We start from the raw sequence: 21,403 nt of genomic DNA on the forward strand, positions 1-21,403 counted from the left end.
AGTGCATCACCTCGCCAGGGCAAGGCTCGACCTGCCCCTTCCCCCACACACGTGCACCCCAAAATGTCTTGAGACATCCATTTTCCAGTCTCTCACAGGACTCTGCTGGCTACTCCTTTGTTCTCATGCACAAAGGGCTTGGAGTAATCCAGCAATCCCAGTGCCGGAGCAGAAACTAAAGCTCCTTTTATAGCATGGAAGGTCTTTTCTTCCTCTGGAAGAAAACATATAGGCTCCACTTCCTCTGCCTTGGTAGCTTCTGTCAATTGTTTACTCAACTCCCTTAGCCCCAGTAAGTAGAGTTTGCAATATCCTACTGCGCCTAAAAAATCCTCACAATTGTTTCTTTGTTACCGGTCTAGGTATTTCTACAATAGCCTGGACCCATTCTGGGTCTCCTAATCTTTCTCCTTTTGCTAATATAAATCCTAAATACTTTACTTCCCGATGACACAACTGAAGCTTAGAAAGAGATGCACGGTGGCCATTTTTTCTGCTAAAGCAGTACATAGGCAAATAGTATCTTTCAAACAATTTTTGTATGCCTTGCTGTCAAGAAATAAATCATTTACATATTGTACAAGTCTAGAATCTCCAGGAAATATAATATCTTTCAAATTTTTTCCTTGCCACCCCAACGTGTGATTCTTAAAACAGCTGCAGATGTCAGAGGTGGCTTGGGCCACAAACACGCTGCTAATTCATTATTAAAATTCTGGAGAGTCATTCCCCTGTAGGTCAACAAAGCCTGTTGCAATCTTCCCCAGTAGTCACTGGGGTGTTCCTCTGGCCTCTGTCTACATTCCTGTACTTTAGTTCAATTTACTCTTATCTCCTCACAAGCTCTAATCACATTTATCAGATCTGCAGCCACTGTTTGGCAATTATCTGTTTGATTATTACAAGCCAAATCAGGATCAACCCGAGGGCAGGCAGTCTGACTTCCCCCGCCTGTAGGGTTAATTCCACATTGTTTACAACTATCTTATCCTGCTCGTCTGGATGGAACAACTCCCTCAACAACAAATCAACATCGACCCAGGATGGATCATATTCTGAACAAATATCGGAAAATAATGATGCACATCAACCTGTACCTTCCCTTAACCTGGACATTTGATTTCCCCACATAACCAAATCCCCGGGGTTCCAGGGGTGATGGATGTATGTATACATGTAACACTGAAGGTGGGGGAGGAACATTTCACACATACATACACACCCCCACTCCCACCACTGCCTCCGTTGCAAGAGGATTAGGGATAATATTAGAAACCACGGGGTAAAGCTCAGCAGAAGCAGTGGGAACAGCAAAGGCAATTGGGGGGCAAGCAACAAGCGATACAAAGGAAGGAGTATAAGGTGGCGCAGAGACCAACTCTGCAAGTGTCTCGGTTAAATTACTCACAATTGCTGCAGTTAAAGCTCTTCCTCGGTTTTCGTACTTGTTTTCGACCATCATCTTTATAGTGGTCAAATGCCCAATTATCCCATACATACCAATAATCCACTTGTGCTGGGAAATTGTCTTCCAGACAACCTCACAAAAAGGTGCTACTCTAAACATCTAACATTAGAATAACCAAGAACATTATAGCTCTGATCAGATGGTATATACGATTTCTGTTAATTTACTTAATATTCTATACTGTTGGACTAATCTATCCCTTATGGAAGTTTGGGGTCATCCTCACCCAGTATAACAATGCTCAGTCTCTGATATTTTATTTTGTTTTCTAAACAATGCAAACTAAAGTCAGATTGTGTTAGAAAACAAGAACCTGATGGGCAAAAAAGTAAAATAAAAGAAGCTGGAAAGTTGAAATGCTCATTTTATATACTATATCCACTCCAAATTTTGAATGAAGGGCTGCTATAGTTTCCCATTTGCCATGATACAAAGACATGTTTGCCGAATCTTTTATCTGTTAAGTAGGAAAGTAGCACAGCACATATACCCCTGAAAATTTAGGCTAAGTCTAAGAGCAACCTATATGTCAGTGTGTTTATCCCTTACAAGATCAGGTCCTAAAATAATAATTCTACCTTATTTCTTCACATAAAATAAAATAAAATAAAATAAAATAAAATAAAATATACTGATCTGAAAAAAACCCCAAGTTCTATTTCAGGGCATGCAATATCTGTATAGCAATAATCCCCATGTAAGTTTAATGTATTTAGACCTAAGTGTAAGCCCTGCTTTCTGCAAATCTGAGCAGCTGAGGGAGTGGGGGTGTTTAGCCTGGAGAAAAGGAGGCTCGGAGGAGACCTTATTGCTCTCTAAAGCTCCCTGACAGGAGGCTGTAGCCAGGTGGAGGGTGGTCTCTTCTCCCAGGTAACAAGTGACAGGACAAGAGGACACAGCCTCAAGCTGCACCGGGGGAGGTTCAGGTTGGACATCAAGAAGAATTTCTTCATGGAAAGGGTTGTTAAGCATTGGAACGGGCTTCCCAGGGAGGGGGTGGAGTCCCCATCCCTGGAGGTGTCCAAGGAACGACTGGACATTGCACTCAGTGTTCTGGTCTGATTGACAAGGTGGTGATCGGTCAAAGGTTGGACTCGATCTTGGAGGTCTTTTCCAACCTAAATGATTCTGTGAAATCTCTTGCATACATAGACAAAAAATCCTGATGAGATTTAGCAGTCATTGTCTCATTTCCTGCCTCTGATGTTTTGTTGTAGTTGTTGTCAAATGGATGTCAGCTAAGTCTAAATCCCTATCCAGTTGATGTTTACATAAGCAGTTAAGTCATCTTTCAAAGCATTTTAATTTGGCCCAGTTCTACCTCAGTTCTGTTTTAGGGCTATGATTTAATTGGTTTTTTTGTGCTGCAGTTTGCCACAAAGAATCTGTGTTACTTCTAAGATTAGTGATTTTGCAGAGCTCCACTGGTTGTTTGGAATGGCTTAGGTTCTGTTTCATTGTACTTCTCAAAAATTTGCTCTCCTCTCATGATTGACAAATCCACAGTCTTAATTAAATTCACAAGAAACTGTGCCTATAGTTATAAACAGAAGAGCCTTTGTGACTTTGCTTTACAGAATTTTAACATGAAGTTCTGTGTTCATACTTACAGTTCCCTAGCTCCCAAACAGGGCTTTTCCTCTCACCCATTTAGAAGTTGCTGTAAACCTCATATAAAGATAGCAAGAGAAGGCCCAGAGAGGGCTGACTTCATGTGTCCTTTCCAGGCAAACCATTGTGCATATGACAAATCTGGAAGACCTGACCTATATCTGGAAGGTTAAAGGTAAGATCCAGCTAATATTGGACAATACTAGCTGCTTCAAACTGACTTAATTTCAGGATTAGAAAACTTTGCTAAAGAGGGCCATTTTTGTTTCCTTTCATGCTGGGAGTCAGATTTTCCTGGAACAGATTTTAATACCAGCAATGAAAATACTACTATGTCCAGCATGTGACAAGGAATTAATAGAATTCCTTGGGAAAACAGGACCATGATGTAAAAGCATGCTTGACACACCATACATGGTAATAAAATGACAGATACACTGAAATGTCTAAATATTAAAAGCGTGCGTATTTTTATTAAAAAAAAAAAAGTCAAGACACACAAATGCTTTACCTGGCAATAAAATCAAACTCCGATCCTGCAAGCATTAACACTCCAAACAGAGTGGACACAGCTCCATCCAACACTGGTGCAAACATATGTTCCAACGCAAGGACAGCCCTGCGGTTCTTGTCTCCTACAGCAGTTAAAAATGCCTGTAAAACAATGAAATCCATTTCATTAGAGAGACACGTAGAGTCTTTCAAACAGCCTCTCTCTTAGTATGCCATTTTTCACCAGTTAATTACTTCAATTTGCAGTCCATTAAAGTATCTCTATAGCAGGCTAGATTTCAAGACAAGGTCTGATCATGCAGTCATACCATATAGCTGCTGCTGAATTCACATGACCAGAGTAAGCATTGATTAGAGTCAGAGCCATAGTAATAATTTTGGAAACAATGCATGCCTGCATCAGCAGGCTTTTCATTTGTTTCTCAGTTAGCTTGTTTCCACATGCAAAGAATTCATTTTATAGTAAAAGTACTTCAGGTGTAAAAATTATAGGGCTTTTCTTGTCGTTCTCACGAGGGCAGAGTTTCCATGACTGCCATGAGAACTTTGTTGCAAAACTAGCCAATACTGATTCAGGTTTTCCTGAATGCATTTGGAACAGACCAAGGACTTGCAACTTTTGCTCACATACACGGTCACATCCATGGTAGCATTTACTAGTGGATCAGGTCTTTCTGTCACTTTACACAGAAGTGTTCAGTGATACAGTGCATTTCTCCTCACAGGTCTGAGGATCCGCACTATCAGATGTTATACACAGTAGGCACTCAACTGATGGAAAGTTGCCAGTGTGTTCAACAGGACCAGTATAAAGCAACACTGCTAAGCCATGTGCTGCTTTTTTACATTCCTATTTCACTCAAGATGAATGCTTTTACAACGTTTTCTACTTCAAACCTAGCAGCACTATACTGTGCCCAACTATATAGCATACTAGCTAGCAGTGCTATATATGCCCAACTCTGTACCTCATCTACAACATGTAGATGCTGGGTGGTGCCAGCTGTCCCCATGGCCAGTTCAAACCTTGGGAAGCCACATATAACCAGTCCCTAGGGAGCTCTGGCAACCAGGAGCGATGCAAGCAGGGCATGCAAACAGGGAGTGTCATCTGAGAGAAGCAGTGTGGAAATTTGCGTGGAAGGGCACCTGAGAAAGGCAGCACACTCTACCAGTTGTCGGGCTGCTGCCTGATCTGCTCACCCACAGGTGTAGGCTGTGGCCCTGATGGTCACCCCAACTAGCTGTTGGCTATGCAAACATACCCGGCAGCTTGAGGACTCCAGGGAATTAGAAGGGTTTATTAGGCAGCGCTTTGGGATTGTCGGAAGCATGGTGGCAGAGACCTGGTGAGGGCTGTGTTCGGCAGCAGCCAGGGACCATTTGCCTATTCAGGCTAGCCTGGGATGAATGGAAGTGGCCACTCAGAAAGAGCTTCCTGTCAGGGAAGCTGCCATCCAGGTGGAGGGTTGTAAAGTCTGTACCCTGTAGATGCAAAAATGCTGCTAGCAAGGATTTTCTTGCTATTTTCTAAGTCCGTGAGAGACTTTTCTCTCTCACAGAAGAGGTAGCCGAGTATGTAAACAACCAAGCCACCTGCAACCTTGGAAAGTCTTGTTTATGGTATAGTAGAAAAATATTTTGACAATGGATGTTTTAGGATTTTTAGCCAATCACCCCAAGGGGTGGCTGATCCTTTGTCCAATTAGACTATGAAGAAAAAAGTCTATAAAAGAGTTTGTAAAATAATTAAATAAATCAATCTTGCAGCACAATTCCTGCCTGCTGGATCTTCTCTCCTCCTCCTCCCTATGGCTGCGGGACACGGTGATATACCCTAGGGCCTAGGCCAGCGGTAATATTTGGTGCTGCCCGACATGATCTGCACTCTCTGGCGTGTCCTGCTGCTGCGAGCCAAGCCGAATTCCTCTAGAGGTACGCTGTTCCCCTTCCCCCCCCCCCCCCCCCCCCCGGGACCAGGAGGTCCGACAGGACTGAGAAATGGCGAACAGCGGCTCACAGAACGACACTGTGGTAATGGTCTGGAAAGGTGTGTTTAGTATAATGCACACCTCCATTCCTGAGAACTCAGTTTGGCAATTATTAGATTGGGCTACCTTAAAAGGGATTTCCATGGATAGAGATACTGCCCTGGACTTTGCCTTATGGCAGGAACTTGGCTGTGCTGTCCGACACGAGCTCCTGTCTGGGGAGCCAGCAGCGTTAGAATTATATCAAACCTGGCGTTCGTTATTTATTCTGCTGACAGACCTTGACTGTAGCAGCAGAGCTGGCTCGCCTATTTCGTTGATGAGTGATGGAGGAATGTCCGAGGAGGACCCCGCTGACCGGGCTTCCGGGGCAAATGATGGTGGATCCGGAAAATCCCCCCCGGCTCCTCAGGCAGAGCCTACGCCGCCTCACCCTGCACAATCGCAGGACTCTGCGGCCCCCAGGGACCCTGCGCCGGCAGAGGCGGGGGTGTCGGGGCAGCGGGAGGGCACGCGGCCTTCCTTGCTGCTCAGCTCGGCAGCGGCCACGGTTTATCCAGGGCCACAAATTAGCGGCTTAGCAACTTGGACCCCCAGAGTGGCTCCTAGCCCGTTTGCGTATGCACCAAGAGAGCCAAAATTGCCTGGATCTAACTTCTTAGCCGGCGTAGCACCGGGCGTGAGTGCACTGAGACTGCCTGGGTGTGGTCCGCTTCCCTCCTTGGCGCTGGACTGTTCTGCATCGCTGCAGAACCGAGCCGTCGATCTTTTAATAGAGCATCTGCCTCTGCTGACAGAGTTACCGAACATATCCCGAAAGCTGGAGGACCTGCTCAGCTTGCAAGAGCAGCTGATGAGGATGCCAGAGGCACCCTGCCGTGCAGGGTGAGCCTGGCCCGAGCCGCCAGCACCGCCCGCACCGCCCGCGGGAGAGGCGGCTCCAAACCAGGAAGCGGCCAGCGGCGAACCCGGAAGTAGCGCTGCTGTGGGAAAACCCGGAAGCGGCGGCGACGCCGAACGCGGCCAGGGAGCGAGAAACAGCAGTGGTTTCGGCAGCAGCGCCGAGCGCCAGCGTGGAGCAAGTGACGAGCTCAGCACCGGGCGCGGCTGCAGCGCAAGGGCCAGAGACGGCGCCGAACGATGCCGCAGTGCAAGAGATAAGCGCGGCACCGGGCACGGCTGTTGCCCCAGAGACGGCGGCAGCAGCTCCAGTACCGGTTCGATCGGGACTGGCCGAGATGGCATCCCGTAAAGAAGCTGCTGTTCAAACTGCAGCGCAGCCAACTGCAGTCTGTGCTGTCTGTTCTACCTCTAGCGAACTTAGCCAAAGTGCCCCTCTCCGTCCATCTCTGTTCGCTCCCAGCGTCTCTGAGTTGCCTTTGCCTGATGACTCATCGTCAGGCAGTGAGGCAGCTGAGGTTCTGGCCCCAGGTTGTCAGGCGACTGTAGCCGGGCGGCAAAGGAAAAGGCTGCGCCGGTCTCGCCCCTGGACCTTTCAGGACTGCACAGTAACAGTGCGTCCGACCTACTACAGTCACTTCTTAGAGTCAGTTAAGATGCGAGCATTGGAGGAGGGTGACTGGAGGTTATTGGAAACACTTGGAATGCCAAATAGATTTGAGGATTCTGGGGGTAACCGAGAAGCTGTTACACTCCATCCACAGGCTGTGCCAGAAGTTCAGGATGGTAGTGACTCCCCAAAAGGGGAGATCCAAGCTTTCCCAGTGTATAAGGCTCTCCCAAATTCAGGCGAGCGTGATAAGCAGGAGGTAATTGCTTGGAAGGTTGCCCAGGACCTGCAGTCCAAGGTGGCACAATATGGACTAGGTTCTGCTGAGGTTATGCAGATAATAAGGGTGATAAATACAGATTTGCTTTCTCCATTTGATATCAGACACTTAGGTCAAATCCTATTTCAACCTGTACAATTTACAGTTTTTGAGAAAACCTGGAGAAAGCTGGCCGGCAAGGCTGCATTAGGGAATATGCAGCTCCCTGCTGCCGATCCTAGACGGACAGCAGGAATGGATGCTTTGATGGGGACTGGCACCTTCTCTGATCCCAGCCTACAGGGTACTTTGTCCTCTAGCGTCCTGCAGCAAGCACAACAGGTCGGCATGGCTGCCCTGTTGAAAACCATAGAGTTGTCTGTTCCTATACTGAAATAGTTCAAGGGAAATCAGAGTCATTCCTCTCTTTTGTAGAGAAAGTCACTGCTTCTCTCGAGAAGCAGGTTGAAGATGACGGGTTAAGGTAGATGTTGTTAAGGCAGTTAGTGAGAGATAATGCAAACGAGGAGTGCAGAAAAATCATAGATGCGTTGCCAGGGGATCCTGAGGTAACAGACATGGTTGAAGCCTGCGCTACGGTGGGATCTGGGAACCAGAGAAGGTCTGCTTTGGCTGCGTTCCTGCAGCCTGTTCACACATCTTCTGGTCGTGAACCAAAGCAACCAAAACAGGTGCGAAAACTTAAGCGGCCTAAGCCGAGCCAAAAAGAGAACACACCGATTCCCCAGTGCAAGAGGTGTGGCAGGCCAGGGCATTGCTCAGACTATTGTAGATCCCTGACTCATGCCGATGGTTGGCCGTTGTCGGGAAACTTCCGCCGGGGTGCAAGGAGGGGGAATTGCTCTCCGATGCAGTCGCTCCCCCAGAGAGTGGCACAGGTACAGGCACAGGCCTACCCAGCCACCCTAGAGACGGCACCCAGGGATCAGACGGTTTTGACGTCCACACCGCAGCCGCAGTCGTCTTCGACTCTAGCGGTATTTATAAGGTTCCTTTGGATGCATATGGACCCTTAGCCCAGGGGTCCAGTGCGATGCTGGTGGGAAAACCTGACGTTTCCCATCAAGGAATCTTAGTGCACTCAGGAGTTATTGACACTGACTTTCAAGGTCAGATTTGCACTATGGTCTCCACGCAAAAACTCCCTGTAACTATTCCTGAAAAGACCTGCCTTGCTAAATTAGTGCCTTTTAAGTCTTGTGTCCCCAGGATAGGACAACCAACTCACAAAGATAGCGGCAGTGGATCTACAGGACTTCCACAGGCCTTCTGGACTGCAGACATCTCTGACCAAAGGCCACAGATGACATGTACCCTGATCCTGCCGAACACCCGTCCACCCCGGACTCAGCTTCGAGGTTTGATTGATACGGGTGCTGATGTAACTATCATCTCCTTCTCTGCGTGGCCTCCCTCATGGCCTCTAGCCCCTGTGGGATCGGCCATCGCAGGAGTAGGAGGAACCACACAGAGCTATTTAAGCGAACGGCCTGTGATGGTGAAGGACTCAGAGGGGCACACAGCTACAATTAGGCCTTATGTTGCTACCACTTCCCTTAACCTTTGGGGATGGGACGTGTTGGCAGCTTGGGGCGTACAGATTGGGACAAATTTTTAGCAGGGGTCACTGTGCGTAAGGGCGCACAGTATCCTACACTGCCTTTGCAGTGGTTGACTGACACACCAATCTTTGAGCCGCAGTGGCCCCTACCAAAAGAGAAGTTAGACGCCCTTCATCAGCTGGTTCAGGAACAGTTACAACAGGGGCACCTTGAACCTTCTACTAGCCCCTGGAATACTCCTGTTTTCGTAATTAAGAAGAAATCAGGGAAATGGACATTATTGCAGGACCTCCGGAAAGTTAATGCAGTAATGGAAGGTATGGGGGCATTGCAGCCTGGCATGCCCTCTCCCACCATGATTCCTACGGGGTGGGACATCCTGATCATTGATTTAAAGGATTGTTTTTTCACAATTCCTTTGCATCCTGATCACAAACCAAAATTTGCCTTTACTGTGCCTGCCATTAACAATGCTGAACCTGCTAAGAGATACCAATGGAAGGTCCTCCCTCAAGGGATGAGGAACAGCCCAATTATCTGTCAGTGGTATGTCGCCCAAGCTTTAGATGGAGTTCGCAAGCAGTTTCCTGATGCACGCTGCTACCATTACATGGATGATATCCTGGTGGCAGCGTCCACCTGGGACGAGCTGCTGACAATACAGCCTCAGCTGCTCGCTGCTCTGCATGCCTATGGATTAGAGGTAGCTCCGGAGAAAGTTCAACAGCATCCTCCTTGGAAATATTTAGGAGTGAAAATTTTGGACCAAACTATCCAACGCCAAGAGGTGCGATTCCCGGATTCGATTAAAACCTTGAATGATGCTCAGAAACTGCTGGGTGTCATCAATTGGTTATGACCTTATTTAGGTCTAACTGCAAAGCAACTTTCCTCACTTTTTAATACATTAAAAGGGGATCCTGATCTGAATTCACCTCGGGAGTTGACTCCGGAAGCACGACGAGCGCTGCAAGAGGTCCAACGGGCTGTTTCCACTCGTCAAGTTTATCGAGTGGATCCCTCCATTGCTATGACTGTTTTCATTACTATTCCAGACCTCCATCCTACAAGTATCATTGGCCAGTGGAATGCACAATGGCCTGATCCTTTGCATATCCTAGAATGGGTCTTTTTGCCTCACCAGCCGAAAAGGACTGTGACCACAGTGTTTGAATTGGTCGCTTCTCTGATAATCAAATGCCGTCAATGGTGTTTGCAACTGATGGCTGCAGATCCTGCAGTAATTGTCATTCCGATCTCAAAGGAATACTTTGAGTGGAGCCTCATCCATAGTGCTCCTTTGCAAAGAGCGCTGCAAAACTTTTCAGGGCAGATCACTTACCATCTGCCCAGTCATAAATTACTGCAGTTGGCAAAATCGACCGTACTTTCCTTCCGGCCGAGAAATAGTCGAGTGCCAGTGCAAGGACCCACCGTCTTTACGGATGTTTCAGGGAAAACTGGGAAAGCCGTTGTTACTTGGAAGAAGGGATCGGAATGGCAGGTTGTAGTGGTTTGGTCCAAAATACTCATTACTGTTTATCTGCTGTGAGATAAGAATTAGGAGAAACGCAAAGCAGGCACCAAACTTGAAAGAATATAAAGAAGTTTATTAACAGACCTAAAAGAAGGAAAAGAAAAAAAAGATTATACCACCTTCAGAACTCTCCTCCTCCCCCCACCTTCCTCCCTTCTCCCACTGACAATGTGAAAACCCTTAAGATGTTCAGTCTGTTTACCACTGCCATAATAACCTTGTTTAGTCCATTTAGAAAGAGAAGTCTCTTCTTGCTTGTGCTATGAAAACATTATCACAACGAGACAGCCGCCCACTTCCAAATATTGTTCAGTCCATTTAGGAAGAGGAGTCTCTCTGCCTGCATGTGAGTCCCTTCCCCCGACTAGCAGCTTTTCCCACAACTGCTTTCGAGGGTCCACTCTTGAAGTTTTTTGGGGTACAGTTTTAAGGTTGAGCCATTCAGAAACAAAAACAGAGGCCCTTCTCCTTCCCTGGGAGCAAAGGGTCTTCATCATCTTCATCGTTAGGACTATCTCTGGGAGCATCTCTAGGGACTGAGGTTTTCTCCTGTCCCATTTGGAGCAAAAGTCCTCATCTGGTTTATCTCTCCCTGTCCAAACTTCTCATGGAATTACAGCTGCGTCAGCATCTGCCTATCTCAGCACAGGTGCTTTTGCTTACGAGTTGAACACTCCACCCCCCATATCTTCATGAAATTACAACAGGATACTCTGATATATCATAGCTTCACAACAGAATTTCAGCTTTAAGCATCTCCTCTCTCTCTTCCCTCAGGTTTTCAGCTCTTCACAGCAGTAAAAAGGGTTAATCTCACCTCGGCCTTGCAGCTTTGCAGCTGGAATGTTGAATTTTTCTTATCGCAGTGGAGAGGGGGGAGAGCCAAGCCGCTCCGGCTGCCCATGGCAAGGCAGTGGGGGGGGTTCCATGGCTGGAACCAGTCCATCGACTCCAGGATGGCCGTGGCCCGGCCCGGCCTGGCCCAAGCAGGGCCTGGCCGGGCCCGCTGGCCCCCACACGGGGCCCGCAGCCACCTGTCCCAGCACCGGAAACGAGAGAGAGCTTGGAGGGGGAGTTTGCCTATTCTTAAATGTGGATCACAGAGGTGTTCACAACTTTAAGTGGCTTAGAGAATTGTCCATATTCAAACTGGCCAGCTGATAGGTTCTATCAGTTCCCAGAGGAAACTGTAAGCACCCCTTAGCAAGGACATCCCTTCCGGGACTATGCTTGCTAACCTATGACACAGGTGCTGAAGGAACACGAGTCAGGCTCTGCTCAGTAAGTTGAATTAAGGGCTGTTACCATGGCTTTTCAGCGATTCTCACAGGAACCTTTGAATTTGGTTACTGACTCTGCTTATGTAGCAGATATAACCCAAGGCTTAGATTGTTCACTTCTGAAGGAGGTGAACAGTGCGGCTCTGTTTCCACTGTTGCAAACCTTGTGGTCTGCAATTCAGGCTCGAGTGCATCCGTTTTACATTCTGCACATTCGAAGCCACACCAATTTATCAGGTTTTCTAACAGAAGGCAGTGCCAGGGCTGACATGCTGGCCAACCCTGCGTGGGTAGGGCCTCAGCCTGACAAAATTGCACAAGCCAAGGCATTGCACGGTTTCTTCCATCAAAGTGCACATACCCTGCAGAAGCAGTTTCATTTAACGCCAACCGAAGCACGCGACATTGTCAGCGCTTGTGCTGACTGTCACGGACTCGCTGCGCCTTTGCCAGCGGGGGTAAACCCCAGAGGGCTAAAAGCCTTGCAGATTTGGCAAACGGATGTAACTCACATCCCAGAATTTGGTCGGCTGAAATATGTGCACGTGTCTATTGACACTTTCTCCTCAGCTATGTGGGCTACTGCTCACATTGGAGAGAAGGGCCGTGATGTCATTGCCCATTGGAAATTGGCTTCCTCAGTCCTGGGCGTGCCAGCTTCGGTGAAAACCGATAATGGTCCTGTCTACGCCTTGGAGAAGACACGGCAGTTTTTACACCTATGGGGTGTAGACCATACTTTTGGTATCCCACATTCTCCTACTGGCCAAGCCATTGTCGAACGCGCTCATGGTACCTTGAAGGGTGTTTTGGACAAACAGAAAAGGGGAATGCATGGAGAAACCCCACAGAGCCGACTAGCAAAAGCTTTGTATTCAATTAATCACCTTACAGTACCACAAAATTCAAATAATCCTGTTATTCTGAATCATTTTCTCTCATTGCAGTCTGCAGGCAAGACACAACTGCCCTGGGCAAAGGTCTGGGTACGGAATTTACTCACTAACTAGTGGGAAGGCCCGCATGAGCTTATCGTTTGGGGTCGTGGGTATGCTTGCATTTCCACAGATACTGGGGTACGGTGGCTACCTGCAAAATGCGTTCGCCCTGACCTGCGGCACCAGAGGCAGAACAGGCAACCTCCAAATGATGACCAGAACTCCAACCATCCAAATGGCGACCAGAATGTAGATCATCAGCCTAATGACTCTTCTGATGATGACCAAGATGTCAACCATCAGGCAGATGGTCCTTCTGCAAGCAGAGATTGGGATGGTCCTTCCACAAGCAGAGACAGAACTTTAAATTTCTTGTTATGGAGTCAGATAGTTAAAGCCTTAAGGACATATTTAGAATTAATAACTGATGCAAATTTCTATTTAGGATTAATAGTAGAGTTGTTATCTTATCAAACAAAAAGGGGGAATTGTAGATACAAAAATGCTGCTAGTGAGGATTTTCTTGCTATTTTCTAAGTCCGTGAGAGAGTTTTCTCTCTCACAGAAGAGGTAGCAGAGTATGTAAACAACCAAGCCACCTGCAACCTTGAAAAGTCTTGTTTATGGTATAATAGAAAAATATTTTGACAATGGATGTTTTAGGATTTTTAGCCAATCACCCCAAGGGGTGGCTGATCCTTTGTCCAATTAGACTATGAAGAAAAAAGTCTATAAAAGAGTTTGTAAAATAAATAAAGAAATCAATCTTGCTGCACAATTCCTGCCTGCTAGATCTTCTCTCCTCCTCCTTCCTATGGCTTCGGGACACGGTGATATACCCTAGGGCCCAGGCCTGCGGTAATAGTACCCCACACTTCTGGGTGGAGGAGGGTGCAAGCTCCACCTGTGCAAAGTGTGTTCAGGTGGAGTAACTCAGGCAGCGGTTGGAGGAGCTGAAGGAGGAAGTCAGCACGCTACACTGTATTAGGGAGGGGGAACAAGAAATAGATAATTATTCGAGACTTTGAAAGAAGTAATACTAGGGCCCCATGGCACTGACCTCCAAGGACTACCAGACAAAGAGCATCAACAGCAAGCTGACAGCACCTTGGAGAAGGAGGTGCCATGGTCTCTGGTGACTTGTGTCATCAGGATATCTATCACTCCCCCCCCAGTTCCTTGTATGTACCAACCAGCAACAGATACGAAGTCTTGGCAGTGGGTGGAGCCAATGGACAACTCTCACAGGGAGAAACTGCACCAGTTGCACACACTAAAAGCTGCAAAAGAAAGCAGCGAGTGCTAGTAGCTAGGTGAATCTCTGCTGAGAGGCACCGAGGTACATGCTTCAGCTGACCTATGTTGGGGTCCCTCCCCCCCCCCACCATGTAGTCCTGGGAGAGGGGCCCTGGGACAGGAGACATGGGGTTTCCCTAGCCCCTGGTCAACCTCGTTCCCCATTGGTTGTTTTGTGTTCCCCTGCGCGGGCAAGGACCCTCGGGTCCCGTGATTGCAACAGTTCCTCGGCAGATCCCGACCATGCGGCAGGAGAAAATAAACATCTCTGAAACATCTATCAAGAATTGGTCCATATATATTTCCTTTCTACAGCCTTCCTCGTTTGATACATTGTGTTACAGAATCCCCACTGTAGCAAATGGTGGTGAATTGCGAGCAGAACGATCCCCGATCCCTACAGCGACTGATTTGTGAGTAAATTCTAGAAACTGTGGATTTCTCTTCTTGTTTTTGTTTTGCTATTCCATATCTAAACTATGGAGGAGCCGTGGGAAGACTCTTGGCTCTCAGAGCTGCATATAGACATTTATCTTAAGCTTAAAAATAATTTTGAACAACGATTTGTAAATTTTAGCTTAATTCAAGCTCAAAGGGAACTGAAACACTTCCTGGCATGGTTGTTTAAGAACTTTTTCTATGTTTCTTCGGATTTAATTCTTACCAAAGACTTTTGGAACACCGTTTGGACACAGTTAATTTTTGAGTCAAAATATATGCCAGTGGAAGAATATTTTCGTGAATATTATTTAATTACTGAGACTGTTGAGCAATGTCAGCTGTGTCCTGGTGAAGGGAAGCCTGGCTCAGGGACCGTGCGACCCAGGCCACGTGGACCGAGCCCTCTGCGAGCAGCAGCGAGGCAATTCCTGCGGGCAGGCAGAGCGATGCGAGCTGCAGTGTCGGCAGCAGACCGAGGCACAGCGGGAGCCCGCCCGGCCCCGCGCAGTGCATGGTGGAGTGAGCCCTGTGAACGCCCAACCGAGAGGGGCGGTGCGCAGGTGGCGGCTGGCAGCGGTGGCGGCGGAGCAGAGCCGCACCCAGAGGAAACGTGCCCTGGAGCATCGCTCGGGGACCTGGCCGAGACGTGGGTGCAGCGCCTGGCAGCGGCAGTGAAGCTGCGACCAGAAGCAGCGACGCACAGAGAACTGAGCGGCGCGGCCCGGTCCGGCCTGCGTGGCCCCAAATGCGACCCCGGGAAGAGCGCGCAGGCACCAGCAGCCCCGACAATTCCAACACGGGAGCAACCGAAAGCGAAAGAGAAAGCAAAAATGCAGTGAGAGAGAAAACAGCAGCCGCTCGGAAAAAGGAAAAGATCACCGTAGCTAAGGTTTTAGGAATAGTAAAATGGTATAATGTTAAACAAAATTATGGTTTTATAATGAGATGTGACAACCAGCAAGACATATTCGTTCATAGAACTCCTATTAAAAAGAATAACCCTGAAAAATACATCCCAAGCTTGGGAGATGGAGAGGTGGTGGAATTCAAAATTGTGCTAGGGAGAAAAGGGTTACAAGCATCGCAGGTCACTGGGCCTGATGGTGTTCCTGTAAAAGGCAGTATATATGCAAAAAATCGTAGTCATGTTAGACAATATCTCCATTATAGGCCCCCCCTACAGTCTCCCTTTCCTAATCCCACCTTTCCCCTTTATCCTATATCCTATTACCCCCAGTGTATTCCCAATCCTTTTCCACCCGTGGTTTCCCTCACAAAACCATGCTTTTGCCAATTGTTTCCCAAAAAATCCCTTTCCAATGCCGAGTGGGGGATGAAGAGGGGGAGGGAAGAAATTAAACCTTCTCCTGCCTCAGTTTCCCCACAAAGCATGCCCGGAGAGTCCTGTCTCCCTTCTGTCAGCCTTAAGATGCTCCAGAGAATCTGTTTGTACATTTAAAGACTCAGGAGGGTGGCTTGTTTTGTTTTAAAACTGTTCTTGTTATGTTTATCCAGTTGTTGTCAATGTTAAGTTTTAAATCTCTTTTGTTAAAAATAAACGGGTGAAATGTCGGGGTCCCTCCCCCCCCCGCCATGTAGTCTTGGGAGAGGGGCCCTGGGGTGGGAGACACGGGGTTTCCCCAGCCCCTGGTCAACCTCCTTCCCCATTGGTTGTTTTGTGTTCCCCTGCACAGGCAAGGACCCTCAGGTCCCGTGATTGCAACAGTTCCTCGGCAGATCCCGGCTATGCGGCTGGAGAAAATAAACATCTCTGAAACATCTATCAAGAATCGGTCCATATAGATTTCCTTTCTACGGCCCTCCTCGTTTGATACATCGTGTTACAGAATCCCCACTGTAGCAGATATACAGTCAAGGGAATTTTGCTGCTTGTCAGGAGCCAAGATACAGGATGTCACAGAGAGGCTGCCACAACTGGCTAAAAGCACAAACTACTATCCACTATTTCTCTTCCATGTGGGCACCAATGACATGGTAAAGCATAGTCTGGGTGTCTTAGGTTACAATGTAAGATGTAACCAAAAGTATGTATTCTATCACCACCTGTTAAAACCAGGTGGAACAATGATCTTTATCTCTTCCATGACCCATCCCTGATAACTCCCTCCGGAAGATATCTTCTGTTAATGGGCTATCAAGCCTCACTGCATGACTCATAAAATTACATCATCCCATTGTGAGATGCTCCGCCCAGGGGAAGGAACCAAGCATTCCTACCTGGATATAATCTGAGGTTTGGAACACCACGCTCAGCCCTTACCTACTGGATTCCCAGAGGACAAGAGCTACCATTGGACCTTCAGGTGAAGGCCAGACCCTTCCACAGGATCACCGCTTCAACAGGACCACTTCATCTGGACTGCTACCACCACCCTGACTAACAGGGTGTCAGGTTGTATCCTGACTCTGTCAGTGTTCTTGTACTATTGCATTTATTTTAATTTTCCTATTAAATTATAATTCTGACTTGCGATCTCCCACTGGTTTGTTTTCAAACTGGTACACTGGGCAAGATCAAACAGGACTTCAAAGCCCTGGGGGTGCAAGTGAAGGGGACAGGGGCCCAAGTGATCTTCTCTGTCTTGCCAGTCAGGGATAAGGGTGTGGGCAGAAGTCGACGCATCATGCAGATCAACACCTGGCTTGGTGGCCAGTGTTGTAGCCAGGGTTTTGGCTTCTATAATCATGGGATGTTCTTCAATGAATGCAGTCTACTCGGGAGAGATGGGATCCACCTATATAGAAGAGGCAGGAGAATCTTTGTTGACAGATTGGTTGACTTAGTAAATCATGCTTTAAACTAAGGAACTTGGGGGGGTGTGGGGGGGTGTTCAAAGCTGTAAAATACATGTACTCACAAGCAACAGGGTGGATGAGCACACCTACCAGAGTAGTGAGGAATGCTCCCCAACCCTCCAAAAAGACAAGACAGTCGACAATCCAACTGAAGTGTTGCTATAGCAATGCACACAGCATGGGTAACAAACAGGAGGAGCTGGAAGACACTGTGCAGCTGGAAAGCTATGATCTGATGGCTATCACTGAAACTTGGTGGGATGAATCACATGATTAGAGCACGGCAATCGATGGCTATAAGCTGCTCAGGATGGCCAGGCAAGGAATCATAGAATCATAGACTCGTTAAGGTCGGAAAAGACCTCTAAGATCATCAAGTCCAACCACTAACCTAGAACCACCACCACGTGCACCACTAAGCCATGTCCTCAAGTGCCATATCCACATATTTTTTTAACACTTCCAGGGATGGTGACTCTACCACTTCCCTGGGCAGTCTGTTCCAATGCTTTACAGCCCTTTTCATGAAGAAATTTTTCCTAATATTCAATCTAAACCTCCCCTGGCACAACTTGAAGCCATTTCCTCTTGTCCTGTCACTTGTTACCTGGGAGAGGAGACTGACTCCCATCTCATTACAACCTCCTTTTGGGTATTTGTAGAGAGCAAGAAGATCTCAATGAGCCTCCTTTTCTCCAGACTAAACACCCCCAGTTCCCTTAGCCACTCCTCATAAGACTTTTGCTCCAGACCTTTCACCAGCTTTGTTGCCCTTCTCTGGACTTGCTCCAGAACCTCAATGTCTTTCTTGTAGTGAGGGGCCCAGAACTGAACAGAGTATTTGAGGTGTGGCTCTCACCAGTGCTGAGTACAGGAGAATGATCGCTTCCCTAGTTCTGCTGGCCACACTATTTCTGATACAAGCCGGGATGCCATTGGCCTTCTTGGACCCCTGGCCACACGCTGGCTCACGTTCAGGAAGGAGGGGGGGGGGGTTGCCCTCTATGTGAAAAAAGTTGATTAATTGCACAGAGCTGTTTTTGACAACCAGCAGTACACAGGTTGAGAGCTTATGCGTGAAAATTAGAGGCCAAGCCAACAAACGAAACCTTGTGGCTGGTGTTTACTACAGGCTGCATTATCAAGGGGAAGATGTTGATGAAGCATTCTTGCTTCAACTGTAGCAAGCATCACGATTGCAGGCTCTGATCCTGCTGGGGGACTTCAACCACCCTGACATCCACTGGAAAAGCATCACAGCAAGATGCAAGCAGTCTAGGAGCATCTTGGAGTGCACTGAGGATAACTTCCTAATCCAGGTGATGACATGGCAGGCCGGATGGCATGTTGCCTACCTCGACTTCAGCAAAGCTTTTGACACTGTCTCCCATAACATCCTCGTAGGCAAGCTCAGGAAATGTGGGTTAGATGAATGGACAGACAGTGAGGTGAATCAAGAACTGTCTGAATGGCAGAGCTCAGAGGGTCGCGATCAGAGGAGTAGAATCCAGTTGGAGGCCTGTAGTCAGTGGCATTCCCCAGGGATCAATACTAAATTCTTCATGGAAAGGGTTGTGAAGCATTGGAACAGACTGCCCAGGGAAGTAGTAGAGTCACCATCCCTGGAAGTGTTAAAGAAACATGTGGATATGGCTCCTCAACATGAGGATAGCAGAGGGTAGCAGAGCACTGGAACCAGCTGCCCAGGGAGGTTGTGGAGTCTCCCTCTCTGGAGACATTCAAAACCCACCTGGACGTGTTCCTGTGTCACCTGCTCTGGGTGACCCTGCCTTGGTAGGGGGGTTGGACTGAATGATCTCCAGAGGTCCTTTCCAACCCTAACTGTTCTGTGATTCTGTGATAGAAAGCCCAACCAGAGATGCATTACTGGGCCTTTTGCTCACCAATGCAGAGGAGAGGTCAAGATCGGTAGGTAGCCTGGGCTGCAGTGAACATGCCCTGGTGGAATTCATGATCTTGAGGGATGTGGGCCAGGTGAATAGTATAGTCAAGACCCTAAACCTTAGGAAAGCGAACTTTCAGTTGTTTCCCTGTGCTCTGATCACTGATCACTATCTTCTAAAACATCACACAGCAATGACAGTGAAAGTGTAAAATTGCCAGTTACTTCAAGAATTGTCCTTTTTTGAATAAAATTCATCAAAAGAACTTGAAGTCCATAGCGAGGAGTAAATCCCTCTGGGAGATGGGCTGAGTGAGAGAGATGGGAAAGCTCCACCTTGCCTAGTGTGATGTTGCACTGTGGGGTGTCCCCTGTGCTTTTGGGATGCGATGCAGTATTCGGAGATCTGCCCAGCAAGCTGCCAGGCTGGAGGAGTCCCTGGGTCAAGCACTCTGTTTTGCCAGGGGCAGTTGCAGTGGCTATCGCAAATTCATAGAGATCAAAGCTGACTTAACAAGGCATTTAATATGATCCTGTGAAAAAATATTCTGCTGGTTCATCCAAGAATTTGTATGTTTTGAAACTTAAATCATTATCTCTCCTTAGGCTAGCAATAGAAATTGGAGGGAGATGGATTTGAGGAGTGGACTGTTCAGTGGATAAGGAATTGGTTGAACAGTCGCATCCAGAGGGTAGTGGTCAACGGCTCAGAGTTCCAATGGACATCAGTGACCAGTGGTGTCCCTCAGGGGTCCTGTGTTGGTTTTGCACAGCCTGGTTTTTGGTAGTGGGGGGGCCACAGAGGTGGCTTCTGTGAGAAGCTGCTAGAAGCTTCCACCATGTCCAGCAGAGCCAATCCCTGATGGCTCCAAAGATGGATGTGATGCTGGCCAAGGCTGGGCCAATTAGACATGATGGCAATGTCTCTGTGATAACATATTTAAAAAGAAAATCAAAACAAAGTGGGAGCACAGTTTTTTTCTAGCCAGAGAAGAGGAGGAGGTGAGAACATGTGAGGGAAACAACATGGAGACACCAAGGTCAGTGAAGAAGGAGGGGGAGGAGGTGCTCCAAGCACCGGAGCCGAGATTCCTCTGCAGGCCGTGGTGATGACCATGGTGAAGCAGGCTGTCCCCCTGCAGCCCATGGGGATCCACAGGGGATACAGAGATCCACCTGCAGCCCATGGGGGAGGTGCCCACACCAAAGCGGGTGATCCAGTGGAAGACCTGGTAGAGAGAGGGGGGCCCTGCTTCCAAGCTGGAGCAGACTGTCCTTGTAGGACTGCACCCCGTGGAAGAGTGACCCACGCCACAGCAGTTTTGGGAGGACTGATGCTTGTGAGATTGGAACCACATCGGAAAAGTTCACGGAGAACTGCCTCCCATGGGAGGGACCCCACGGTCTCACAGGGGAAGGACTTCTCTCCCTGAGCAGTGAAAGAAGATCTCGGGTGACGAATTGACCAAAACCCCCATGCCCTGTCTCCTTGTGCTGTCAGGGTAGAAGGAGGGAGGGGTTGGGGGAAAAAAGGTGGTTTTAACTGCTTATTTTACTTCTCATTATCCTCCTCTGACTTTGTTAGTAATAAATCCACTTTGTACTTCTAAGTTGAGCCTGTTTTGCCCTTGGAGTGTTTTCTCCCGGTCCTTATCTCAACTCATGAACCCTTCATTTAATTTTTTTTCCTCTCCTCTGTCCAGCTCGTAGCATGGGAGAGTGAGTGAGCGGCTGTTGTGGGTGCCTGGTGTTTGGCCAGTGTCAAACCACGACAGGTCCATACTGGGACCAGTGTTATTTAATATCTTCATTAATGACATAGAGAGAGGGATTGAGGACACCCTCAGCAAATTTGCAGATGACACCAAGCTCAGTGGTGAAGTTGACCTGCCTGAAGGATGGGATGCCATCCAGAGGGACATGGACAAGCTCGAGAAGAAGTTGCCCATGGGAATCTCATGAGATTTAACAAATCCAAGTGCAAGATGCTGCACCTAGGTCAGAGCAACCCCCAGTATCAATCCAGGCTTGGGGGATGAACCGATTGAGAGGCACCCTGGCGAGAAGGGCTTGGGAGTACTGGTGGACGAGAGGCTGGACATGAGCTGGCAACGTGCGCTCGCAGCTCAGAAAGCCAATCGTATCCTGGGCTGCATCAAAAGCAGCGTGGGCAGCAGGGCGAGGGAGGGGATTCCTCCCCTCTGCTCCACTCTGGTGAGACTCCACCTGCAATACTGCATCCAGCTCCGAGGTCCC

General features: G+C 48.0%; 1 protein-coding gene across 1 annotated transcript in view; it reads right to left on the reverse strand.

The window, feature by feature from the left end:
• The window catches only part of LOC309584583 (protein patched homolog 1-like), a 253,048-nt gene that overhangs the window by 35,497 nt on the left and 196,148 nt on the right, over positions 1 to 21,403 (reverse strand). Inside the window, exon 20 of the mRNA XM_082300678.1 lies at positions 3,591 to 3,733. Coding sequence (XP_082156804.1) covers positions 3,591 to 3,733 — 143 coding nt within the window. The remainder of the gene's footprint in view (positions 1 to 3,590; positions 3,734 to 21,403) is intronic.

Source organism: Coloeus monedula (genome assembly GCF_965178545.1).
Source record: "Coloeus monedula genome assembly, chromosome: W".
NCBI classification, from domain to species: Eukaryota; Metazoa; Chordata; class Aves; order Passeriformes; family Corvidae; genus Coloeus; species Coloeus monedula.